Here is a 26,421-nt window from a genome sequence, read left to right as displayed (position 1 = left end):
GTAATTTGAACTGTAGGAGACTTGGTTCATGTGGTTTCAGAGGAAAAGGATGTTCATATGTGACCAAGAGGCTCCTTTGTGATATATTGGTGAATGATGCGACTGGTTTTGCTCTTGCCTAAAGAGTCTGCCTGAGGCTACACCTAAGATAAAGGGAATCAGATTAATTGCATTGACAAAGGAAGTCTCCAAAAATCCCAGCATAGACTTTATCTTCTATTTCACTCTCATAAAGATCATTTTGATCAAGCATAGCAAACTTTGAAAGGAAATATATAAAATGTTTGGTTCAAGTAATAAAGGGGCATCAGAAAGTAAAATAGAACTGAATCCTGAATTCAAAGAGATAAACAGCCAAAGCTAGTGGTGATCTCAGGGCAAGATCCCTCCTGGCTAAGCTTATTGTTTGTGGTTACAGTTGTTGAGGTGATGAGTGATAACATTCTTAGCTTTAGGGTTGACGGAAGCTATAGGTCTTCTGTGTTGAGTGATACAGTTCAAAAATTCACCCAATTCACTAAATAATGTTGAAGCTGGACAGAGAGCTTGAAAGCAAATAGCTAATAAAGAGACTGAAGATAGCTTAAGATAATGTGTTTCTCAACTTCCAGCCTAGCATTTTTCCAACATAAAGTCACAATGGTATAGTGAACCAAGGTCAAACATGTTTGTAGAGTCTTTAATATAAAATAAATGCAACATTCTTAGATATACTATTGTAGCTTTATTTCTTGGTACTCTCTTTATGGATTTGGTAAATATTCTGATTTTGATTTGAGTCTGTTATGTTCTATGATGATAAAAGACAATAGATGAGCAGACTGTTAAGAGTTAATCTGGACCCATTTGTCACTCATATTTAATTCCTAATAAACTCTTACTTCATTTGGTGGGATACTTGTTTTGTTCTTTTATACATTGGCAAAAGTAATTGGGGTAAAACATAGTATCTCAGAGAAATGACCCCATATTTAGTTTCTTACTACTCTAAAAGGCATCTGTCTAAAGCAGGAAATGGGAGAGCAGCATGACAGACAAGTGTAAATGAAATTAAATGAGAACCAGAAGGAATATGAATGTTTAACTCTGATTAAAAGTCAAGTCAGCAAGCAGCCTAAGGACTAGTGTTGCCAGATCAAATTAGGACATTCAGCTAAAATGAAGTTCTCATTCTCATAAAGCAATAAAATAAATCTTAATGTAACTATGCCCTAAATAATTCCTGGTGCACATCCCCCTCTCTGTCCTCCTCCCTTTTGCTGTGTCTCTCTTCTCTCTCTGTCCCCCAGTTCTGTTCCCTGTGTGTTTCTTGATGTCTCTATCTGTGTGTCTCTGGCCATCTTTGTCTCTGTCCCTCTTTGTTACTCGCAGTCTCTCTCTGTCTCTCTCTGTCTCTCTCTGTCTCTCTGTCTCTCTCTCTCTCTCTCTCTCTCTCTCTCTCTCTCTCTCTCTCTCTCTCTCCCCGTGTGTGTGTATATTATGTTGTCACTTATTCTCAGTGTTTCTTTGTATCTGTCTCTCTCTATCTTTGTCTTTGTCGTCTTTCTGTCTTTGTCAATCATTCTCTCCGCCATCTCTGCCTTTCTGTATGTGCCTCTCTATGTGCATCTCTCTGCCATTTCACTCTGTATGCTGCTCTGCTGTTTCTGCTTCTGTCTCTCTGTCACTTTCTATCTCTGCCTGCCTGTCTGCCTGATTGCCTCTCTCTTTCTTTCTCTCTTTCTCTCTTTCTCTCCTCTCTCTCTGTCTCTCTCTGTTTCTCTCTCTCTCTCTCTCTTTCTCTCTCTCTCTCTCACACACACACACACACACACACACACCTCAGTGGTCAAGACATTGAGTGAGATACATACAATTGTCATATATAGCTATATACAACTGATTCTAAGCTACAGAAATGGGGCAGAGACCACTTACATATAGGTCAGAATGGAACCTTTTTCTTATGAATGGCTTTTGATAGCTCTGACAGTGAAACTTACCTTTGAGCTCTAGAATGTAAACTGCACAGGATTTGTTTTAAATTTTGAAGTGCTATGAGTCAACCTGTTATAAAAATCTACAAAAAGAAACAGTAACACCCTGGGATCTATTAGTTCTACCACATTTCTTAGTTCTTTCTTCCAACATGAACACAATAATGCGACTATACCTGGGACTTTAAAGCAAATTCACACTTGCCCTTTTTTGACTGCAACTGTGAGTCTTCTGTTTTTTTGTTGATACAAGGTGCTCTAGTAAATAGGATATGATTTGTTTGCTGTTTTGTTTTACATGTTTTTTTGTTTTATTTCATTCTGTGACCAAGTGAGATTTCTGAGCTTTACTTTAGCAAATAGTACCCTTTTTTATGTTTTTCTCTATTCAATAATAAATGATCCCCCAACTATGTGCTGCTTATTTTAAATATAAAATAGTCATCTCATATTATTATTTTCTACTCCTGGAATGTCTATTAAGAGCAGATCACCTACTAGATCTCATTTTAATTACTAGTAGTATTTGTTTCTCATCTTTGCATGTTTGTACGGTGGTGGGATTGAACTTTCTTTTGTGGTAATTTATTTCTGCCTTCATTGAGAGAATAGAATTTCCCAGACATTGTTGCCAAAGGATTAACATTTTTTCATAAGCATTTAGTTAAATACTTAAGCTTGGCTGCTTACAGAAGAGAACACATACTTTGACAATGTGTTGTGCGCAGATAATGTGTTTTTAATTGTGATTGTATTTATTGAAGGCAGCAGTAGTATTAAATGTGTTCTCATGGATGAATAACTGCAAATTGAGGAAGAACTTCCAAATCTTCTTTTCTCACACCACTTTCCTCTCCTGGCACATGTGTGTACTGTAAAAATGTTCTATGTATCTCTTTCCCCACCCCCTCTCTTTCCCTCTCTCTCTTACTCACTCTTTCTCTCTTGCTCTCTCTTTCCACTTCTGTTGTTTCCTACTGACATTTGGATTACTTGCTTTCCACTCCTTTTTCCTTCTGGCCTCTTTAGGTTAGTCAGCAATTACAAACTCCTCCATTCTTGACTCTTAGGTCCCTGATGCCTTCATTTGCTTTTTGTCATTTATCTGAGGTGACTTGTAGCCTGATCAATCAATGCTGTGATAAAATTGCAAAATGTGTAAGTAAGGTTTGCCCCTAGTGTGGTTGCTTCTAGAGATACAAGGGTTCCAGTGTGTGCGGAGTATGACAGTTGTGTGCACAGAGCAAAGCATGTAAGGTAAATCTGTGTGTGATACAATGGCTTGAGACTAGTGTCCCAGCCATATTAACATTGAGTTTTAGACAGGGCAGTGGCTCCTCAGTGTAACCCAAGCACTTGGGAAATATAGGCATGGGGATCAGGAATACAAGCTCACCTTTGGCTACATAATGAGCTAACGACCAACTTTCAAACACCTGAGACCCTGTTATAGAAAGCAAAATCAAACAAAGGAACAATGAAACGAAATCCAATCAGAAAACATGTGTGGTTTTTTGGAATTAATGAACCTTTGTAGTCATACCTGTTCCTCAAAATCTCCACCTCTTCCTAATCTCTATGCTCCCACTCAACACAAATTATTGTGAGGAATATAATGAGAAGAGAATTTGGGGTATAGTCTAGTGGAAGAACATTTTTTCTGGTATGAACAAGGCTATAGATTAGACCAGTGGAATTTTCAAAAATAAAATGCAGTTCAAAACTGTATACCAGACTCTTCCATAAAAAATTCTAACAACTTTACAAGTTTGAGCCCTCTGTAGTATTGGACATTACTGGCATCTTTTCTTTCTGCAAACTATCACTTTCAGCTATCATAGACCTACAGAATGGAAAGAGTAAACATTTGACAACTGCATACATTAGACAGGAGATTAATATTTACAATTTACAGGGTGGGAATAAGATGCCTCTGTCGGCCATAATTCGTCCCCCTTAAGTACAATGGTGAGTTAGATACCTGGAGCTCTAGGTTGAAATTGACAAGAGAATTTCAAATGTTGTTCTTTGCCTTCCACATGCCAGCCATGGCCTGCATATACCAGAACACATCATATACATACATGCTAATAAATACAGATTTTAAATGAATAAAATCTACTTTTAAATATAATTTTAAAATCTGAAACATTAAACATGAATTAGCAAGTCAACATGATGGGGGAAATATCACATTATCCCACTCCTAAATAAAGAGCAGGTAATTAATGGCTGCAAAGAGGAGAATAAATCTTAATAGAGAGTCCCCAGATAGGTTATCCAATCTCATAGGCATACACACTGAACTAATAATCTTAATAATAATAAATCCTAAGCTCATAGCCATGAAGCCAACACTAAATGAAATGAGCAGGTTATATTTGAAAATGTATATGCATATATGTATGTAATAAAAATAAAGAATAAAATATAATTTTGAGAAGGAATTGGGTACATAAGAGGAGTTGGAAGAAGGAAAGAGAGCATGGAAAATGGTGTAATTACAGTAGTAATATATGAAATTCTTAAAGAATAATTAAAATTATCCAAAAACAAATTGGGTAATGAGATAAATTTTAAAAATGAAACACTGCTGACAAATGATTCAAAGGGCATTATATAGCTTTAGTTTTTAGGAAACTGAAAATTAAAATTTCTTGGAGATTCCATCTCCTACCACTCAAACATTTGAAAATAGAGATACTGTACTAATGAAACATAGTCCTCTTTGGTATATACTTGAATGAATCTATGTCAACATACACCGACATAATTCTACACCTATGTTTATTGCTGTACTGCTCCCAAAAGCTGGGATACTGAACCAGCTTAGATGTCCACCAACACATAAGTAAATATGGAGATATAGAACTAATATACAGTGGTTTTATGCAGCCATATAGAAAAAGCAAATCATAATATCTTCAAGACAGTGCATTATGTTAACTAGCTATTATGCTAAATGAAACAGTTCAAACTCATAAAAACAAATGCAATATCTTCTTCCATGGTGGAAAGAGTTCTAAAGAGAAAGATACTAGGAGACAGGTGCTATGAAAGGATAAATGGGAAAACTTGGGAAGAGCTTTATCTGAAAGGAAGGGAAGGAAACATAAAGAAGAAAGGTGGAGGCTGAATAAAAAACACAAAGGAATTTTGAAAAAGACATAGGGAAACATTGTTCCATGTTCACTTAATATATATACATATATATGTATGTATATATATATGTGCATATGTACATATATAAATAATTTAAATAAAGTTATACCACTTTGGGAAATAATGCTCTCCTAAACCATAATTTGATTTCCTGTTGCTATGATAAAATATTGACCAAAAGCAACTTACAGAGAAATGATTTCTTTTGCTTACCCTTTCAGGTCAGAATCCATCCCTGAGAGAATTCAGAGTGAAGACTCAGAACAGAAACTTGGAGACAGGGAGGATGGAGGAACGATTTTGTTTCTCTGGATTACTTAGGCTCATGATTAATTAATTTCTTTATATCGCCAAGGAATATTTGTCTGGGAAGTTTTACCACCCAATAACTCAAAAAGGAGAAAGCTTCCAGAGTGAAACAGAATCAATCTGTTACTTATAAACAGTATCTAGCATACTGCTAGGTCCCCGGTCTGTTATCCTTAAGTCTTATGACTATCTTAGTCAACTTAGAAGAGTTAGATAGTTGCCCAACGCTATCATCTGGTCAGTATTTTTTGTCAACTTGAACCAATCTAGAATCACCTGAGAGGAGGGAATCTCAACAGACACATTTTCCCAATCAGATTGGCCTGTTGTAATTCTTGTGAAGGGTTGCCCTGATTGATGATTAATATAGGAGGGCCCTGTGCACTGTGGGTCTTGCTTATATGAGTCAGAGAGCAAATCACTAAACATCTTTCCCCACAGTCTATGCTTCAGTTCCTGCCTCTAGGTTTCTGCCCTGTTTTTATGCTGATTGCCTGAATGATGGATTTTGGTCTGCAAGTACAAGTCAAACACATTCTTTCCTGAGTTGCCTTTTGTCAATGCGTGACATTGTTACTTTTCTCTTGTTGTGATGACATACCATGACCAAAAGCAACTAGGGAAGGAAGAGTTTTATTTGGCTTACATTTAGTGAATTACTGTCCACTGGGGGAAAGCAAGGAAGGAACTTAAAGCAGGGCACTAACCTGGATGCAGGATCTGGTGCAGAGGCCATGGAGAACTGCAGTGTACTGGGTCCTCTTGACTTGCTTAGCCTGATTTCTACTAGAATGCAGGACCACCTACTCACGTGTGGTACCACCCATAATGGGCCAGACCTTTGCCCAGCAATCACTAATTAAGAAAAGTCCTTACAGGCTCGCCTACACTCCTATCTGCAGAGGCATTTTCTCAACTATATTTCCTGCCCCTCAAATGGTTTCAGCTTGTGTCAAGTTGACACAAAACTATGTAGTATTTATCACAGCAATAGAAAACAAACAAGAGCCATTATGTAATTAGCGAACCTGAGAAACAGTCAACATTTGAACCCAGGGCTCCTAACCTCAGATTTTATGTTCTTCCGCTTGCTTTGCATTACACTTAACTCTCACATTTCTGTGTTCAACCTAGACTTTTTGACGACCTCTTATATGCCATATACTTTACTGAGGAGAATTGACAAAATTAGACAAATCCCTCCCAACCAACCTTTCCCTGTGCTTCATTCTGCTCTGCTTGGAAGTGAAGTACTATCATTCCCCAACACTCTGTCTTATCACTGAATCCTGACACAGCATAAATGCTGGAAAGTCAACTTTCTTTCAATTCTACTACCTTCCTACTTACTTCTAATCTCTTCTACTTTGATTGCATAAAAATGAAAACCGATTCTTATACTCTACTGCTTTTCCATTGAGAGAACATTCAGTTGTGGAAAAAAATTAGAACTGATTTATTATATTTCCAACCTGTCTGCTATCAAAATTATAAATGCTTTACATTAGCTGTAATTTATTAAAATAGGCTATGAGTGGTCTGAAGATATTCAGGGAGAGGAGTTAATATGCCCTGGCATCAACACTTAGGAAAGGTTATGCCTCTTCGACTGAGCAGATGTGTAAGTCATTTAGGGCTTATTTTGAAGTTCAAAAATAAGTGTATTACAGCACAGGGGCATTAACATTAACTCAGATAAAGGGTATAGTGAGAAAGCAGAGGGTGATTATATTTACAAATATGTTTTATGGTCTATTAGCGATTCTGTGCTTGAGTATGTAGTTATTCATATTATCTTCTAAATGGGGCATTATTTTAAAACAATAGACTATAAAGTTATATATTCTGTTACCATTAAAATCAAGTTATAAAAAGAATTGAAGTGTTTTCAAGTGGCAGCTGGAGAGACATATCACAGGCTCAGTGAATTCAGAAATAGGATGTACAGGGATTGGGTAAGGGAATTTCAGTTCTTCTAAGTGTGGACTGGGAAACAGACAAATGACTTTTATTCATGTTAGGCCCAAAGGATGAGTGACAACAAGACAATTGGGATAAAGAGGGAAGTGGTTTTCATGTTATATTTCCATAGGAGTGGAAGTACAATTAGGGTTTATCAGATCATGAGTATTCAGTTGGGCTCAGAAGAAAACTGCACTGGGAAGTTCTAAGTAGGATCTGAAGGTCACACTAGTATGGGCAGGGTCTTGAGAGTTAAGGAAAACAGCAATGCCGCCCTAGCTGGGTACTGAAGTAGTAACTCAGCAGTCTGGCCAGCTGATGCAGGAATAGTACTGCGAAAGCAGGTTTTGTGCCTCAGAGATGCTTGCCCACTTAGAATGGAACAGACACTAGAGTTACGGCTGCGCTTAGGATGTGCTCACATTCTTTGGTGGAGGTAGACTTCTTTCAAAAACTGACCGAATGAGTTAGTAATTAACAACACCATGATGAGTAATGTTGACTGTCAGCTTGATGGGAATCAATAACAGATAAACTTCTGGGTACATCTATGGGGATTTTCTTGCCCAGACAATTGGAAGTAAGATCCAAGTAAAATGCAGGGAGCATCTTCTGGTGGTGCCTCAGATAAAAATTTGCTTTATTACTTTCATATCTTACTAACAACATCATCTACTCTTAGTGTGAATTCACCTACCCTGTTGCAGGTGTCACGGCTGCTACACTTCCTTTGCTGATATTAAAAGCAGCATTGTAAAGGCCCCAACACAGACTGATCTTCAGCATCATATTGAGACTCCTCAGGCATTCTGGATCTGACACTGAGATCCTACCAGGTACTTGTTCCAGTGTAAGGAGAGTTGTTGTTGGACAATTGGAAACTATATCATGTAAGCCAATTTAAGGAATTTCATCACATAATCTATGCATTTATCATGCACACAGACCACATGAACATCATCACAGACAATACAACACACACACATACTCACATATTCTCTCTCACACGCACATATATAACATATCACACAGACACGCAAGTATATAAAATACATACAAATAAAATACATAGACACATTCTAGCATGCTCACCCCCATATTTATATATATAATACACACACATCGCACAGACACACACATATAAATAATGCACATACACATTGCACAGACACACACACACACAAATTTTTCTTCTAGAGAAGACTGACAAATACAGGTGCTTATTATTTTGCTTTTTCCTACAGACTCTGGATATTAAACTCAGTGTATCTAATAAAACTTTTGGTTTAACCTCATTTTTGCAAATGTACTTTCTTCAGATTAGGTACCAGTATCTCACATTGTACATGTCTAAACACTTGCTTGATTTTCCTTGTTAAATAAATGTCTCTGCTTTTTTTATCGGTTAAAAATAAGTGTGGGATGGAGGAAAATACTGTTTGAGTACCTTGAATCAGATTCTCTACACAAAATGCTCAGTGAAGCACATGAATTGGGTAGTTGTAGCAGATGAATTGTAAGTTAGAAGAAAATTGTAAGATTTTTAGTTGGAAACTAAGAAAGAAGTGAAATAAATGAGATCTGGTCTTTGATTTCTCAGTTTTGGATTGCTGGGTAAATTCTAAGGGGAATAATTTTGTTTCTTTTTAAAAGTAGTTTTGAGAATTGATATATGATCATTGTATCTCTCCACATCATTCTCCTGTAACTACTCCTGCTTCCCCATTTTGTTTCCTCTCAAATTCATGTACTGTTTTAATTCAATTGTTATTACATGTACATGCACACACACACACACACACACACACACACACATATACATACATACAAATATGTAAGAACAAACTGCTGAGCCCATTAAGATGTTCTTATGTTTATGTTTTTATGGATAAATAGGGCCTTCACCTTAGGGAAGACCAGCACTCAAATTTTTGTTTCCTTTTTTTCTTTTACCTTTTATTTTTTCTTTTATTATTTTATTTATTTACATTTCAAATATTGCCTCCTTCCCGGTCCTCCTCCAAGAGTCCCCTACCCCATCTCTCCACCCTTCACCTCTAAGAGGGTGCTCCCAATCCACACACTCCCACCCCACCCCTCTAGCATCCCCCTTCTTTGGGTCATCAAGTTTCCACAGGACCAAGTGCATCCCCTCCCATTGAGGCCAGACATGGCAGTCCTCTGCTACATATGTAGTGAGGCCCACAGACCAGCCCATACGTGCTTCCTGGTTGGTGACTCAGTCCCTGGAGCTCTGAAGGGTCTGGTTAATTGATAATGTTGTGCTTCTTATGGGGTTCATTCCCTATCAGCTCCTATAGCCCTTCCTCTAACTCTTCATTTTCACAAAGCTCTTCCCACATTCATTTTGTGTGTAAATATGCATGCAAGTGTGTGTGTGTGTGTGTGTGTGTGTGTGTGTGTGTGTGTAAGTTGTTTACTCCATGTTTGCTTCTGTAAACCTGATCAGAAACAAATGCTGAAGAGGTCATAATGTAGACCTTACTACCGTTGCTTAGCTACATTGACATAGCATCCAATTGTCTCCTAAATATCTTTGTCTGTAGATGCAAAAAATGATACTGCCAGTCTTGTTCCTTTGTTAATAATGAGTTTATGATTTTGTGTTGGACCATACATATGTATGCATTAACCCCTAAATGTATGAATACAACATACTCAGTCTCTATAACTATTCTTGGATGCATACGTCTTTGAGCCATAGGTTGGCAATGACTGGTAAACATTATAAAGGGTCTAGGTCTTCCTTTATTGATGGAGAAGGAAATAAATCTGTCAACTTGAAGGGCATTAGGAATTCATGACTTCTCAGTTTTAGATCGCATTAGGAATTCATGACTTCTCAGTTTTAGATCACAAGAGAGAAATCACCTATATGTTTTATTTCCCAACCTTACGATTCAATATAGACCTGACTTTCTCAAATACTCATTTAGATTTTGGCGAAGGTGGAAATTAGTTACTGCTAATTGCCCTGATCATTTGCAGCTTATCAGGCAAATTATTTAATAAAAACATCCAGATTTTAAAATCTTCTAATTTCTATAAAAATACATTCACAACCCTTTAAAGTTATGAATTTCCCACATTAGCAATCTATTGCTTACTTTCATATCCTAAACATAACAGCTGGAGCATCTGAAAAAGTCCTAAGGAATAATATTAATTTTCTACCCACAATGCCTATACTATACATAAGTCAGCATAAATAAACATACATGCATAGTTTAAATATTCTCCTATCTGGTCCAAGAATTCTGCTTCCAAGATTCATAGACCGATGAGTAAAAACCCCAACTCCAGTTCTTATAGCCTTCTTCTGTGTCAGTGCTGTCCAAGAGACTTTCAAATATTATAGGGTATTGGTATTGTCATTGATTTCTCTCAAGAGGTGAAAGGTCAAAGTTGCTGAAGATTACGTGCACTTCAGACATATTTCCTGAGGCCCATGAGCTGGTACTGACCTAAAAAAAAAACCCTTTTCCCCAAGGACTAGGTTTCATGATACCAGAAGGTGCCGTCAACCCAATTTACTCTTGCTTTTTTTTTCCATTTTATTTTATCCCTGCACATATGTCTGTGTACCAAATACATACTTGTTTCCTACAGACACCAGACAAGAGTGTTATGTCCCCTAGCACTACAGTTAGAGATGAATGTGAGATGACATGGGGTGCTAAATACTGAACCTGGATCCTTGGAAAATCAGACTCATTGAGCCATCTCCTAATCCTTGAATTAGTCTTACTAATTTTTAAAAAGTGTGCGTGCATGCATGCATGCGTGCGTGCGTGCATGCGTGCGTGCGTGTGTGAGTGTGTGTGTGCCTGTGTGTGTGCAAGTGACACAATTGAGTCCAAGATCAGCATGTATTATAATGTAAAACCATGTTTTAGAAGAACAAACAAAAATTAAAACTATATTTACAGGAAAGAATCCTCGAATTCACCAACTGAAGGATTTGAAAGTCAGGCATCTATGCTGGATAGAATTCAGAGAACTTTCAGGACTCAGTTCTCCCCTCTCATTGTGGGTCCCTGGGTCAAATGCAGGTGATCAGGCATGGCTAGAAAGAGCTTTTACCCAATGAGCCGTCTCACAAATCCTATTTTATTGATTTTTAACAAACATGTAAATTTTTATGCCCCCCCCCATGAATGCATGAGAAAGTGATGCTTGTGGATGGATGGTGATCGAGTTGAAACTATGGTCTAGTGGAACTATCGTACACCTCAAATCTGGTTATGAGACTGAAAGAGCAGGTGACATTCATGAGTGATGGATTATTCCAGTGGCCACGCCTTTGACAAAATAATGTCCCTAATATTTTTCATATAGCCCTGTGATTTTTCTGTGACAATTGGGCCCTTGCAAATGCTCTTTTAGGAAACACAGAAATTAAAGTAGTTTCTGTTACTAACATTGTGAGCATAACCAACGATGCCATACATGAATTACAAAACAAAGGAAGATAATTACACCCAAATGACTAATCAGAATTGCATAGAAACTCATATTGTTATCAAATATTAAAAGTTCTCCATGCACACCTATAATTCTGAGTAAAGAATTGGGCCAAGTTGGAAAAGTAAAACAATTTCTCTCTGCCCTTCCCTTTATCATTCTAGACAGCAATAATAAAAATAATGAAAGTAATTTAAATATCATGAGACTGCAGGGCTTGTATACATTTTCACAACATAATCTGTTTTTCCTCCAATAATATTTTTGAGGTTATAATACAATTGCATATTTTTCCTTTATTCTTTCTTTTCCAAACCTTCCTATATATCCCTTTCATTCTTTTTCAAACTCACGATCTCTCCTTTTTCTCATTAGCTGTTGTTAGAAATTTTACCACAAATATGTGTGACGGAGAATCAAGATATAGATATCTTATCTGTGAGATGAAAACCTGTTAAGCACTAAAAGGAAGCATAGATGGCTTCTCTGCTCGTCATGGGTCTGGCTGAGCTTCCAATCCACAGTTCTAGTGGCTGGGGAGCATCATTTTGGTTAAAACTAGTTCTGCTTCACGTGGGGATATGCCACACACTTCCTGAAGCCAGCAGATTCGCAGCTTTTCTTGTAGTCAGAGCGCCATCACTTAACACTTCTCTTCCTACACACTTGCTGTGATTTCCAGCTTTCTTTGGACATTCAACTACTTCTGAACTGCAGTTTCTACCCCTGTACTAAAGGTTATGTCATATGCTTTTAGTGCTTTATCTTGTGGATACTTATAAAAATCTTGACGCCAACCACATTCTCCTCCTTTGGATCCCGAGAACTTCAAAGACATCTCCAACTTGTTTTCTAGTTTCTTTCTGCCGCCTACTTCTCTGCAGCTTCCCACAGTTTGGCTGGGACCTTGCTGTGCCATGGTTTTCTGGGAGTGTCCTTTGAGAAAAGCCAAGTAAGTATTCTGTGGGTCGAGCCAATAGTCCCGCGGTAGCATTTACATGAAAAAACTGGATTTCGTCTGCAGAGAAAGTAAAGAATCAACGAAGAGAGAAAAGAAAGCAAATGTAGAGAAAGAACCGAAGGCATGGGTGTTCTAGAAAACCCAAGAAGGGAGGTTTTGGGGAGCTCTTTCTACCACACACACCACCCTCTTCCTCTTCTACCTCCTCATTCCAGCATTCTGTGGTATGAGGGCTCATGACAGTTCTACTGAAGATCTTTGAGAAAATTGCCCTTTCTCTCTGTTAGTTTCTGCACTTCTCTTATGACCTACAGCAGGCTCTCTCCACTGTCCTTACCAAAGATCTGCAGGAAGGCTTGGAAATCTCCTTCTTGTAGGTTTTTTTTTTTTTTTTTAAGATCTGGTTAACTTAAAAGTTCCAGCCACACAATCCATTTCCTATTTTTAATTTACAGATCACTAGCTTACTTTTACCCTTAATGAAAAAATTAGCACACGATAGTCTGATGTTATGTTAAAATATATGAGGGTTGGGATCCAAATGGGAGGGGGCATGAGGAGGACCCAAGGGGAGTTGGGAGAGGAAAAACTGTGTCAGAATATATTGCATGCAAATAATCTATTTGCAATAAAAACAGATTAAAATAAAAAGAATAGTTTGGAAAACAAAAGCAATATGAAAGAAAATTCTTTATTATCACTTTATGGACATCAAATGAGGAAGGGATAGAAACAAGTAAGTGTTTGAACACAAGTAGCTTTTGCTCTGTCCATGATTCATGTCCACCTTGGCCACTTAGAATATCATCCTGAATTAACCAGGTCACATAGAATAGTTCTACTTTCCATGATATAAACATTATAGGTTCACTGTCTTCCATATAGAACTTGCAGCCAGCCCCAATATATGTCAAACACCCTCATCTGAACATTTTCAGAAAAAAAAAACAGAATCACATATGGCATAAATTTATTTCTAAGTATCATGCATATATGGCACATAAATGAATTTTATATGAAAAAGGAATGAGGAAGACACCCAACTGTTGACCTCTGGCCTCCATGCACATGCATATTCACTTACACAAGCATGTACATGCTCCACACTCCACTTTGGGGGCAATCCCTAGGGCTTGTCAACCAGATAGTCTACCTGAATCAGTAATGTCCAGGTTCATTAAGAGATCCAGTCTCAAAAACTAAGGCAGACAGTGATTGAAAATAACACTATCAGCCTGTGGCTTCCCCACACAGACACATATACACAAACACAAAGATGCTCACATATACACATGGACATACATACATGGACATGTACACACACATGTGCATACACATACACACATGTGCATACACATACACACATATATACAAATACACACATGCACATATATGCACATGTGTGCATACACACACATTCACATATACACAAATACACACATCCACATGCACATTATACATACAAATACACATACACACAAAATAAAATTTAAGTAGTAAGATAGAAATAATTGCCTAATATCACTATGGTCCAGAAGGACTTCCCCTTCAGTTGATTTACTGCCTCATCCCCATGACTATCATAAACCACTTCAAGTTTTCACAAACTGACTTACTCCAAATGTTTAACACATAATGGAGATGATTAGCAAATACATTATTTCTTGAAATTCCCTCCATGTACTCCCATTTACTTTCCCTCCTTCTTTCCTCCATTTTTCTTTCCTTCTTAACTTTCCTGGATTACCACTTCTCCTAACTAATCACTCTAGCAGCCAATAAGGGATGTATGGTATGCCAGGTGTCTGAGACATGTTTGAAATTCCTAATCAGTATTTATCCAGAGGAATAGTATTTGTTCCAGCATTACGTTCTCACAGTGGGATGGTTAATTTGCCCCCCTTTTAGGAAAACAAAGCATCAAAGATATTTTTTTGTGGTTAACAAAAGAAATATTTTCCAGGAAATTCTATTAAATTTGTATAGCCCTGGAGAGATTCCTGATAGATGGTTAACACTGTATTTCAGTCTCTTGTTTTATTCCCTAAAATTATTCCAGTATGTATTTCTCATATATTTTTTTTATTCAGGGAACCTCATTGAACTTTTAGAGTTACATTCACTTGTAGTTTTAAAAATGAATACAATGATGCACCGTGTATTTTTGGTATCTGACATTTTTGTAGAGAAAGAAACTACATAGCAATATAATAGTTTTATGCTTTATAATACTCATTTGATATCTGAGAATATATTATTCCATCTCAGCATAGTAATGCCCTCATAAAACAAAGTTTAGCAGTAAAGTCTTAAATGTCATCCTTCTTTAAAAGGTAAGTTGAAGAACCCAGCCTAGCACATACACACAGTTCTGCAAGTCTCTCTTCTATCTTTTGTATTTAAGTTTCAAAATCTAGAAAACTCTCCCTGTGTTGCTAGTATGCCAGGACATCTACCTTCTCTACTCTCTTCTCATTTGCAGATTCTTCAGTTTTAAGAGTATTCACCTCAATACATCATTGTTTTTAAATGTTCCACTTCAAAGCTCAGAGAGTGTATTCTTCACTGTTCTCATTGTTGGCCAAGACAATGGATAAGATCAATTTAAGGATTGCTGGGTTTCTCTGCCACATGATTTGGGATACAGTCCATTACTTCAGAGAAGGCAAGATGGCAGGAGCATGAGCCAATTGGTTAACATCAGGAAACAGAAAGAAATAGCTTCTGCTCTCCACCTTCATTTACATTCTCATTTGGTGCTGGAACTCCAAGCAGTAAGATGGAGTCACCAAATTAAGGTGTTGCCTTCTCAGTTAAAGTTCTTTGGAAATGTTCTCGAGGAGAAGGCTACAAGTGTATATCCTAGATTATTCTATATCCCAATAACTTTACAAGTAATGTTGACCATCACATATCCAGTCTTGTCAAGTTAACATCCAAACACAACATTTTTAAGTTCTAATATTCCACTCCTGGTCCCTAAAGTCTCATCTAAATCTCATAATGCAAATAATAATAAAAAATGATGATGATGATGATGATAAATCTACTGAGTCTCAAAGATTCCCCAAAGTCATAAGAGTTTCAAATTTTTCAAAATAGAAGTTCAGAGTCCCTTCTGAGAATCAGACAATCGCTTAACTGTGAATGTCTATTTTCAAAAACTACAAGTTACATACTTATGGTATATAGTCCTACAGAATGAACATTCCCAGTGCAAAAAGGACAAACTGAAGCATGCCAAGGAAAGAACAACTAAAGAAATACTGAAATCACATAATCCAGTGTTGGGCACATGGGTTCCTGAAGGAATCTTTAGAGTTCCTACAGAACTGGGTTACCTAGAAACTCTATTTCTGCTATCTTAGAATACTTCAACTTCCTCTTGGACAAGTTGCACTCTATACATGATACTTGTCTCAGGGGCATCTCTCAGTTCCTGCAGCCCTACTTCAAATTGGGTTTCACCTTTACAGCTTCGCACAGGCTCCTCTAGGGAAATTGTTATACGGAAACCAACTCTGAAACACATTTCTGGATCGAAGTGTCTTTCTGGCATGTTATTATAAATCTTTGTGAATCATCACTTTTTTATTTTTTATCACGTGAATTAGGTTTCTAAGTTCAGCTACTGTCTCAAAATATAGCCTGGCCTTTATCTAGCAGAGCTATAAAGGTGTCTCTGTACATTTGTAGCTGATTCTAGGACAAATAATTCTCTAGGCAATTGTTTTCTAGCAGAGTTAAATTTTCAGTTTAACTTTTATCCTTTCAAATAAATTTGCATTTTTTATACATTAGAGCCTTTCAATGGTTTTGCCACCAGGGCCCCTTATTTTTTTCTTCTGCAAAGGATGAAGCTTCTCATTAATTTTTCCAATCTCTTTAAAAATTACAATTTTGTTCTCTTTAATATCTTTGTCAACAACTTTAAACCAGCTTATGCTTATTTCTCCCTAAAACTGCAGAGTTTTGAGATATCTTCCTTCTCTGCTTGTTGCTTTTTGTCACTGCAGATATGGGTAAGAATGGAGACTTGTAACAATGCCACACCCCAATTCTATTATATCTTGAAGTTTTAACATTAAAGAAATAAGTCTCTTGGTCTTATTCCAAGTCTCAGAATACAAATAGAATGAAGTCAGAGTAGTTGTCAGCATGTGACATGAATGCCTCTTTTCAGTTCATTATATAATTCTTATTTCATTCTGACGTCTCTGGAAATGGACCTTTATTTCCTTACTTATGCATTTGCATATTTGTTTACCAATCTAAAAATCCAAATTTCTATCAGAATACTCCCAAAGTCCTGTTTATACCATTCTAGGTCATCTATAGCCTATGGCTCAGAAGATTTTTTGTCTTTATTCGTTCAGAAAATTAATTCAACAATTTGACAAACTGCCATGAGATTTATGACAAGCCCACTTCTGGTAAAAAGAATTCTGTTAGCTTTTTCCCTTATTGCCAAATGATACTTGGGAAAGAAGAGCTTATTTTGATTCATGGCATCAAATGGTCCATCTTGGTAAAAGAAGCATGTTCTAGATAGTGATACTGTCAGGCAGGATAGTGATTCACAGGCAGGAAGCAGAAAGAGATGAATGATGGTGCCCCACTGCTTTTATTTCAGTCAGCATCTCAAGCCCATGAACGATGCTACCAATGATTCTATTTCAGTTAAACCTCTCTGGAAATGCCCTAATATGAATAACCATATTTTTGTGTTTCTTGGCATTTGTAAATTCTGGGCAATTTGACAATCAACATTAACCATTGTGAGAAGTTTGAATCCTTTATCCATAGACATAAAGTTTGCCGTGTTTAAGACCCTATTCCCACTCATTTCAAATATTCCCTTTCTATTACCAATATTGTGAGTCCATTTACTATTATTAAAATGATTTTAGTAGAGCAGGGCAACAAAAATAGTTTTACAAAAGCAATTTCATAAATGAAACTGAAAATATGATACATTATGAAGTACAAGTGACCCCAGCATCTTCTGCATGTGAACAGCCTAATTCTCCCCATTTGCTGATTTTACAGTTTTCAATAGACGATTCTCTCCCAAAGCACATCACTTCATTCAGCCATATTGGACCAGTACCTGCAACAATCAGATACATCTGCATTAGTAAGTGTTGTTAAGTGCTTATAATTGAATGAGACACAGCAATTAAGACATTAATTAATTTAATACCAAATAGTGGTTACTCCCAAAATAAGAGTACTGAGAATATAAAATGGACTTTCATGCCTCCGAAAATGTCACACCCTGAAAGCTTGTAAAATACTATACTGCAAAATAATATAAAAATTATAGGACTGAGCCTGGAACTGACCAAATCCAAAAGCTCTTCATACCCATACCTTGGGGGAGAGATCTGCAGACTCTCAGAAGTGCTGGAAATCCTGAGAGCTCAGGGGAGACCCCCACTTATGCTCACATTCCCGGCTTAAGAGGGAACCTGCCCAGAGCCCTCTGGATACAGGAACCTAAAAACAGTCAGAAAGAGGATCTTTCCAGTCTCCGCCAGTGCCCAGAGCTGAAAGCCAGTTGCCAGGAGCGCTAACACACCTGAGAGCAGAGGTAAGACCACCACTTTTCTCTGAGGGGCCCAACTGGAACCCTCAGTACACACGAATCTAGGAGCAGTCTAGGGCAGGACCCTTCTAGTTTCTGCCTGCGCCCAGAGCTGACATATCCCATGGCTATCCACAGCTATCTGTACTCAAATCCCATGAGGGAGAGAGTTGGACTCTTAGAAGTGCAGACAATCCTGAGAGCTCGGGGGGCCGTGGGGAGGCAATACTTCTGCTCATATTCTGGGACCAAAAAGAACCCACCCAGAGCCCTCTGGAAATAGAAATCTAAGAGAAGTCAGAGAGAGGATCATTCCCGTCTCTGCCTATACCCAGAGCTGAAAGCCAGTTGCCAGGAGTGCTGAGATACCTGAGAGCAGAGGTAAAGACAACACTTCTGCTCTGAGGACCCAATTGGAGCCCCCAGGAAACAGGAACCCAGGAGCAATCTTCAGGTTTCTGCCTGCATGCAGAGCTGACCCAGTCCCTCAGTTCTCTGTACCCAGATCCTGATGGGAGAAAGTCAGTTTCCAGGAAGATGACACACAGGCTTATAGGAGGGTAAAGCCACAACATGACAACCTGAAACAACCAGATGCCAAGAGGCAAGTGCAGGAAACTAAGCAACAGAAACAAATATTTCTTGGCATCGTCAGAGCCCAGTTCTCCCACTAAAGCAAATACTGGATATCCCAACAGACCAGAAAAGCAAGACTTGGAATTAAAATCACATCTCATGATGATGATAGAGGACTTTAAGAAGGACATAAATAACTCACTTAAAGAAATATCCCTGAACTCAAGCAGTATTACAGAGCAATAGTGATAAAAACTGCATGGTATTGGTACAGAGAAAGACAGATAGACCAGTGGAATAGAATTGAAGATCCAGAAATGAACCCACACACCTATGGTCACTTGATTTTTGACAAAGGAGCCAAAACCATCCATAGAAAAAAAGATAGCATTTTCAGCAAATGGTGCTGGTTCAACTGGAGGGCAACATGTAGAAGAATGCAGATTGATCCATGCTCATCACCCTGTACAAAGCTTAAGTCCAAGTGCATCAAGGACCTCCACATCAAACCAGATACACTCAAACTAATAGAAGAAAAAGTGGGGAAGAATCTTGAACACATGGACACTGGAGAAAATTTCCTGAACAAAACCAATGGCTTATGCTCTAAGATCAAGAATCAACAAATGGGATCTCATAAAACTGCAAAGCTTCTGTAAGGCAAAGGACACTGTTGTTAGGACAAAACTACAACCAACAGATTGGGAAAAGATCTTTACCAAGCCTACAACAGATAGAGGCCTTATATCCAAAATATACAAAGAACTCAAGAAGTTAGACCTCAGGGAGACAAATAACCCTATTAAAAAATGGGGTTCAGAGCTAAACAAAGAATTCATATCTGAGGAATGCCGAATGGCTGAGAAACACCTAAAAAATGTTCAACATTTTAGTCATAAGGGAAACGCAAATCAAAACAACCCTGAGATTTCACCTTACATCAGTCAGAATGGCTAAGATCAAAAACTCTGGTGAAGCAAATGTTGCGAGGATGTGGAGAAAGAAGAACACTCATCCATTGTTGGTGGGATTGCAGGCTGGTACAACCATTCTGAAAATCAGTCTGGAGGTGCCTCAGAAAATTGGACATTGAACTACTTGAGGACCCAGCTATACCTCTCTTGGGCATATACCCAAAAGATGCCCCAACATATAAAAAAGACACGTGCTCCACTATGTTCATAGCAGCCTTATTTATAATAGCCAGAAGCTGGAAAAAACCCAGATGCCCTTCAACAGAGGAATGGATACAGAAAATGTGGTACATCTACACAATGGAATATTACTCAGCTACCAAAAATAATGACTTCATGAAATTCATAGGCAAATGGATGGAACTGGAAAATATCATCTTGAGTGAGGTAACCCAATTACAGAAAAACACACATGGTATGCACTCATTGATAAGTGGCTATTAGCCCAAATGCTTGAATTACCCTAGACACACAGAACACATGAAACTCAAGAAGGATGACCAAAATGTGAATGCCTCACTCCTTCTTTAAAAAGGGAACAAGAATACCCTTAGGAGGGAATAGGGAGACAAAGTTTAGAACAGAGGCAGAAGGAACACCCATTCAGAGCCTGCCCCACATGTGGCCCATACATATACAGCCACCACACTAGATGAAGCAAAGAAATGCAGGCTGACAGGAACCGGATGTAGATCTCTCCTGAGAGACACAGCCAAAATACAGCAAATACATAGGCGAATGCCAGCAGCAAACCACTGAACTGAGAATGGGACCCCCGTTGAAGGAATCAGAGAAAGGACTGGAAGAGCTATAGGGACTCAAGACACCATATGAACAACAATGCCAACCAACCAGAGCTTCCAGGGACTAAGCCACTACCCAAAGACTATACATGGACTGACCCTGGGCTCCAATCTCATAGGTAGCAATGAATAGCCTAGTAAGCGCACCAGTGGAAGGGGAAGCCTTTGGTCCTGCCAAGACTGAACACCTAGTGAGTGTGATTGTTGGGGGGAGGGTGGTAATGGGGGGGAGGATGAGGAGGGGAACACCCATATAGAAGGGGAAGGGGAGGGGCTGGGGGATGTTTGCCCGGAAACTGGGAAGGGAAATAACAATCAAAATGTAAATAAGAAATACTCAAGTTAATAAAGATAAAACCAAAAAGAAATACAGGACAACACAGGTTAACACGTAGAAGCCCTTAAATAGGAAATACAAAAGTCCATTAAAGAATTACAGGAAAACACAGCCAAACAAGTGAAGGAATTGAACACATTCATCCAGGATCTAAAAATGAAAATGAAACAGTAAAGAAATCACAAAGAGAGACAACCCTGGAGATACAAAACCTAGGAAAGAGATCAGGAGTCATAGAAGCAAGCATCACCAACATAATACAAGAGATAGAAAAGAGAATATCAGGGGCATAAGATACCATAGAAATCATGGACACAACAGTCAAAGAAAATGTAAAATGCAAAAACCTAAAACATTCAGGAAATCCAGGACACAATGAGAAGATTAAACTAAGGATAATAGGTATAGAAGAGAGCGAATATTCCCAACTTAAAGGGCCAGTAAATATCTTCAACAAAATTATAGAAGAAAATGTTCCTAAAGAGATGCCCATAAACATACAGGAAACCAACAGAACTCCAAATAGATTGGACCAGAAAAGAAACTCCTCCTGTTACATAACAGTTAAAACACCAAATGCACAAAACAAAGAAAGAATATTAAAAGCAGTAAGGGAAAAAGGTCAAGTAACATATAAAGGCAGACCTATCAGAATCACACCAGACTTCCCACCAGAGACTATGAAAGTCAGAAGATCCTGGACAGATGTCATGCAGACCCTAAGAGAACACAAATGACTGCCAAGGCTACTATATCCAGCAAAACTCTCAATTATCATAGAGGGAACAACCAAGATATTCCATGACAAAACTCAATTTACATAATATCATAAATCTAGCCCTAAAAAGAATAATAGATGGAAAAACTCCAACACAAGGAAGGAAACTACACCCTAGAAAATAATGAAAGTAATCTCCTTGCAACAAAGGCAAAAGAAGATAGCGACACAAACATATATCCACCTCTATCACCAAAAAAACCCCCAGCAAACAACAATCACTATTCCTTAATATCTCTTAACATCAATGGACTCAATTTCACGATAAAAGGACATAGACTAAGAGACTGGATACATAAACAGGATCCAGCATTTTATTGCATACCCAAAATGCACCTCAGTGACAAAAACAGATATTACCTCAGAGTAAAAGGCTGGGAAAACAATTTTCCAAGCAAATGGACCAAAGAAACAAGCGGGAGTGGCCATTCTAATATTGAATAAAATGGAATTTCAAACAAAAGTAATCAAAAACATAAGGAAAGACACTTCATATTCATCAAAGGAAAAATCCACTAAGATGAACTCTCAATCTTGAATATCTATGCTCCAAATGCAACGGCACCTACATTCATAAAATAAACCTTATTAAAGCTCAAAGCACACTTTGTACCTCATACAATAATAGTGGGAGATTTCAACAACCCCCTCTCCCATCAATGGATAGATCATGGGAACAGAAACTAAACAGAGACATAGAGAAATTAACAGAAGTTATGAACCAAATGTATTAAACAGATATCTATAGAATGTTTCATCCTGAAATAAAAAGAATATACCTTCTTCTTCTTCTTAGTACATCAGAGTAGCCTTATTTATAAGAGTCAGAAGCTGGAAAGAACCCAGATGCCCTTCAACAGAGGATGGATACAGAAAATGTGGTACATCTACATAATGGAGTACTACTCAGCTATAAAAAATAATGACTTCATGAAATTCATAGGCAAATGGATTGAACTAGAAAATATCCTGAGTGAGGTAACCCATTCATAGAAATAACCAATGGTCTGCACTCACTGATAAGTGGATATTAGCCCAAAAGCTCAAATTACCCAAGAAACAATCTACAGACCACAAGTAGACACCAAAGTGCAGATGCTTCAGTCCTTCTTAATAGGGGGAACAAAAGTATTCATAGGAGGAGATATTTAGACAAAGTTTGGGGCAGAGACTGAAGGAATGGCCATTCAGAGTTGCCCCATCTGGGGATCCAGCCCATTTATATACAGCCACCAAAACTAGACAATATTGATGAAGCCAAAAAGTTCATGCTGACAGGAGCCTGATATAGCTGTCTCTGGAGAGGCTCAGTCAGAGTGTGACAAATACAGAGGTGAATGCTACCAGCCAACCATTGAACTGAGAACAGGGTCCTTGTTGGTGGAGTTAGAGAAAGGATTGAAGGAGCTGAAGGGGCTTGCAACACCATAAGAACCAACCACTCAGAGAATACACATGGACAGACCCATGACTCTAGCGGCATATGTGGCCATCCAATAAGGATGGCCTTATTGGGCAGCAATGGGAAGAGAAGCCCTTGGTTCTGCTAAGACTGGACCTCCCAGTGTAGGGGAATGTCAGGGCAGGGAGGTGGGAAGGGATGGGTGGTTGTTTGAGAGAATACCCTCATACAAGAAAGGGGATGGGGAATGGGATAGTGGGGGTGGGGGTTATGAATGGGCAACTTGGAAAGGGGATAACATTTGAAATATAAATAAAAAAATCCAATTTTTAAAAAAGGAAAAAAAAGTTATAAATGCCCCTGCACAGTTCTGAGAAAGCCCAGATTATAGGAGAATTGATTGTTTCCCTGAGGAAGCACCAGATTTCCTTGGCAATCTGAAAAGAAGGAGGCCTTGTTAACAGTGGATTTATGTGAGGATGTGATGATTGAAGTGTTTCTGTATGTTGGAATTTTGATGCACACTTGGAGCTGAAAATACTGGCAGGAAGAGAGCTGTAAGGCAGTAACTTCATTTCTTCCTTAGCTTTTAGCTATTAGTGTATTTTCACTGAGCATGGCCTAGTTCACGAAATATACTATCCTTCTAAATGAAACTATCATTATTGATTTAGCAAAGCACTTATAAAACTGTCCTATAAGGAAACCCTGGGTTGCAAATAGTGTTGGTTTTAAGCACAAATAAGTAGGATAATGGTGAGTCTAAAACACATTTACTTCCTCTGAGGTCATTCACAGTTGTTTTAATGAGTAAGAATTCCTTACAGATAGACTAACTATCAAATAAACAGATAAAAATATTAAGTATGGACTGTATTTTATTAAGAAGAAAACAATTGTTTTTGAAAAGGAAGATGGATTATAAAAATATAAATTTAAAAATAATTGCTCAGAATATCTTTTCCGATATTCTCTGAAGAATTTTCTTCAATGTACCATTATGAAAATTCTCCTTTCTTTTACCAAAATATTTCAAAACAGAAACTTTAAGAAACTTGTAAACACATGCTTACATCAGTTTTGGTTGGCTGTATCAAATTGTAATCCCCAAATGAGTTTTCAAGAACAATAAATAGGTGGTGAGTCACTAACATGATTGCATGGGAATGTGTGCGTTCATAAACAAGCAGCTACTGGTAATGGTATAATGAATGACGTGGATAATATGAGCTCTTAAACGTGGATAAAGCTTCTCTGCTATAAACAAAAGCACTTATCCCGAGTGACAGAGGTAGTATGGAAATCCTTGATATTTTAGAATCATCTCCGAGCATCTCAAATACAATCTATGTTAATGACTGAAGGAGATGTACCTGGCAGGTTACATTGAAAGTTGGCCTCCATTTTTGACAACTCTTTAATTATACATTATGAGACACCAAAATAAACGCATCATCAGATCTATATTTTAGGGTTATGTGTCAGGATGGATGTTAAATAGAAAAAAAATCTACAAGGGAGAAAGAGATTTCATAAGATTCTTTTTCTTTTTTCTGTAAGATTTATTATGGAACTTTTCCTTGAGGACTCATTTTTCCTTTGTCCCTAGAATGCCCCTCTCTATAAAGAACATAAACTGCTGTGTTCATTTAAGATTAGAGTGATGAGATAATTATAAATATTGTATATTTTATGTAACAGTAATTAAAAGATCTTCTTTACACTTTGATTTATTTGTTTTCTTACTTTTTTTTTTTTAATTTGGTGGTCAGAGGGATTGAATCCAGGGCCTTGGTCATGCTAAAGGTAAGTGACCTGCTCCTGAGGTACACACTCAGGTTACACTGCTTTTATTAAAAAGGAGCAAACAATTTTGAGGACTCTCAGATTCTAATTAGCTGGATAATTCAAAGCTTTAGGGGGCTTTCAACATAGCATTCTATTTTTCAAACTTAAATATTAAGATGTAAAGAAATAACATAAGGAAATACAATATCAGAAGCGGAAAAGTTGGCGAATATGTTGTTAATTCTCAAATTGATTATCAGCTATGGCATTTGTTTGCATGTGCATTTTCAATAGTATACATAACATCTTACAGGAAGTTCTAGAAAGCCCTCAAGGGATACTAAAAAAAAATGCAGGCAAATAATAAGAATGTATGCTCATCCCCATGCTGTCATGGAATGAAGACAAAGCAGAGGGAAATTTACCAGTCATATTAATTACATGTAAATATAAATAGTTTTGAAACTGTAGAGAAACCATGCTTTTGTTATCCTTCTGGAGACAGGAGAATGGAGAAGCTCATGGCTCTTGTTCCCAGGCTACCATAATAGGTTTGCTCTGAATTATTTTATACCTATATTCATATAGTCCAAATCTTAGCAGTACAATTTTGTTATTCAGAAAAAGGAAATTGAGAGTGTGAAGACTCTCAATGGTTGTAGCTATGCCATAAAAATAAAAAAATTATATATTTAATGTGTGGTGAGATGAGCACACATTTTTTTCATGTCAAACTGCTTTATTACATCTTAAATAACAGTACAGTTTAATATAGTATCTATCTTGCATCCAGCCTCCTTGCAGTACACTGACTTTAAAATTAAATACAAAAGGTGAAAAGGGTACAGGGTGCAGAGAGCTCTAGAGAGTCGTTTGGTAGGAAGAGAAGGGGCTTCGCTGTATTCTCTTTGCCATGTCCAGGCCTACTGCACAGTCACAACACAGTTTTGTACAGGACGCTGCAGAAAACAGAATGGCGAAGCCACTACTGCTATGAGGGGTGCAGGATATAGGGGGATGGGAGGGCCCACAGAACACCGCTGTCCAAACGCTGCTGCTGAACATGGCTTTGAGATGATAACCACGAAGATCTGCACGGTGTAAAAATGGTTGCCTCAGATGCAAGGGCTGTTCCGTGGAGGCTGCTTCCAGGAAGTGGCAGAGAGGCAGCGGAGCAGCTTCCCTCCCTTCCTGCAGCCAGCAGCAGTCATTCCCAACAGGACGATCATCTCGGAAAGTAAAGAAAACAGTGACTTATCCCACTACTCGAGTGTGTAAAGTGCTTGCTGCTCCCGATATGTGTGCAGAATAGCAACAGTAA

The 26,421-nt window shown here is 37.9% G+C and overlaps 2 protein-coding genes across 2 annotated transcripts in view; both read right to left on the bottom strand.

The window, feature by feature from the left end:
• Erich1 (glutamate-rich 1) overlaps window positions 1-26,421 on the bottom strand; it is a gene marked incomplete at its 5' end in the record, with an annotated part of 52,793,804 nt that overhangs the window by 22,762,433 nt on the left and 30,004,950 nt on the right.
• Window positions 13,535-26,421, bottom strand: part of Msr1 (macrophage scavenger receptor 1) — an 85,784-nt gene continuing 72,897 nt past the window's right edge. The window contains exon 10 of one of the 2 annotated variants that reach the window (NM_001191939.2): window positions 13,535-17,965. In NM_001191939.2, the coding sequence (NP_001178868.1) occupies window positions 17,832-17,965 (134 nt within the window). In that variant the 3' untranslated portion in view covers window positions 13,535-17,831. Of the gene's footprint in view, window positions 17,966-25,817; window positions 26,330-26,421 lie in introns of those variants that run through there. The other variant, XM_087588978.1, reaches the window with a different exon arrangement.

Source organism: Rattus norvegicus, chromosome 16 (genome assembly GCF_021556685.1).
Source record: "Rattus norvegicus strain SHRSP/BbbUtx chromosome 16, alternate assembly SHRSP_T2T, whole genome shotgun sequence".
Taxonomy (NCBI): Eukaryota; Metazoa; Chordata; class Mammalia; order Rodentia; family Muridae; genus Rattus; species Rattus norvegicus.
The sequence above is the reverse complement of the archived record's forward strand: the minus strand, read 5'-3'. Positions and strand labels throughout refer to the sequence as shown.